General features: G+C 44.3%; 1 protein-coding gene across 3 annotated transcripts in view; it reads left to right on the plus strand.

Annotated features, from left to right (window-relative positions):
• Positions 1-1627, plus strand: part of LOC104616677 (casein kinase I) — a 63963-nt gene that overhangs the window by 86 nt on the left and 62250 nt on the right. For all 3 annotated transcript variants that reach the window (XM_010281760.1, XM_010281761.1, XM_010281762.1), the window contains exon 1: positions 1-110. This exon is cut by the window's left edge and continues 86 nt beyond it. In XM_010281760.1, coding sequence (XP_010280062.1) covers positions 1-110 — 110 coding nt within the window. The remainder of the gene's footprint in view (positions 111-1627) is intronic.

The following is a 1627-nucleotide window of genomic DNA, read 5'->3' on the forward strand; positions in this document are numbered from 1 at the left end:
GCACGGTTCTCGACCAAGCTCATCGGCGTCTTCTGGTGTTCTTATGGTGGGACCCAACTTCAGAGTGGGCAAGAAGATTGGGTGTGGGAACTTTGGAGAACTCAGACTAGGTAAGAAGTAACTGTTTTAGTGGCCTGCATTATGCAGATTAGCATTTCACCACTGGAATATAAATACATAAAAACTTACCCTGGCTTCAGAAATGCGTGTGCTTGTTTCCCAAGTGTCAAGCTGCCTTACCTGAAGCTTCTGACTCAGAAGATGTAACTGTTAGCATTATTTTTATTTGCATAAAGTCAAAGTGAATACACTGGAGAGGCCAAAGATGCAAATTTTGAACAATCCCAACAATGAAGACTGTTCTCAGCGCTGAATGTCTTGCCTAAGGTGAAAAAAAATCTTCTTAACTGCCTGAATTGCTAAATCTTGCTCTCAATTTCTTGTTCATCAGCTAGGGCGCCCTATTAAAGTAATGGGTGAGACTTTCCCAGCGCTTGGCTACATCTTCTCTATTCCACATACTTCACTAACCTCAGTGCCCTAGTTTCAGCCCCATCACCCTATCCCTGATCTATCCTGTGTGTTTAATTCACTGGCGAAGAGCAGGGTGTGCCGACTGGCCATCTGGCTGCTGCTTCTCAGCTGCTGAACTGGCCCAGCAGCCTGTGATTTTTTTTCGTGGTCCGTTGGTCTTCTAGCCACATGTCTTGCAGCTGGTCACCCACACAGATGGCTAGGCTAATGCATCGTTTGTTTAGGGTGACTTAAGAGCCCAATGCACTATGCTGCTGTGCATTGGGCTCTTAAGTCATCCTAAACAAATGATGGTTGTTTTTTAAATGAGCTAGGGGAAGCAGCCGGTGTTCTTAATTACATGCCCCTAAGCTCCCAATACATTGTTTTGGGGTAGTTGCTGTAGATCAGAAGCAGCAGCTTGTGATGGTCTTGATCCTGACTGACTTAAAATGGTTGCACTTCTCCTCTTCTGCTGAATGAATGGGATTGCTGTGGTGGTGAACTTGAGGGTGCTGAAGACAGGTTGGCTGACACAAATACCATTTGCCCAAAACTTGGTATGTATTTAGAATTGAAATGAAAATCATCTGTGCCTCTGGCTCAAGGGATAAATAAATCCATCAGGAAATTGCTTCAGGTAACCAAAGGGTTGTAATACGTAACTACTCATAGTATCTTTGTAGATTGCTGCTCAGAATCTATGTAATCTTAGATTAGTCTATGTGATCTTTCATTCTAAGGTCTGGTTATTGCATCTGTGTGATGTGCCACTTCTCCACAGTGTGAAGATTCATCAGCTTGCTGATGTGTCTCAGGGTAGCTTTGGTTTCAGCATGACATCAGAGAAGTTTCATTGATTTGCAGGAGCAGAGATAATGCTCCAAAGGTGGAGAGAAACCAAGGGCAGGGACAAAACCTCTCACCTTCATGCACATGAGCATTGTTGGCAGCTGAAGATAGGTTTGGATCCTTACAGTAACGTAACATGAATAGCTGCATTGTGTTTTCAAAGCCTCCCCCAGCAGCAAACGTCACGTTAGCAGGATCCCCGTGGAGATGTTGAATTGCTTTGTAACCCAAGCTCTGCTTTTTGAGGTTCAGCATCGGGAGT

This window comes from Phaethon lepturus, unplaced genomic scaffold (assembly GCF_000687285.1).
Source record: "Phaethon lepturus isolate BGI_N335 unplaced genomic scaffold, ASM68728v1 scaffold752, whole genome shotgun sequence".
Taxonomy (NCBI): Eukaryota; Metazoa; Chordata; class Aves; order Phaethontiformes; family Phaethontidae; genus Phaethon; species Phaethon lepturus.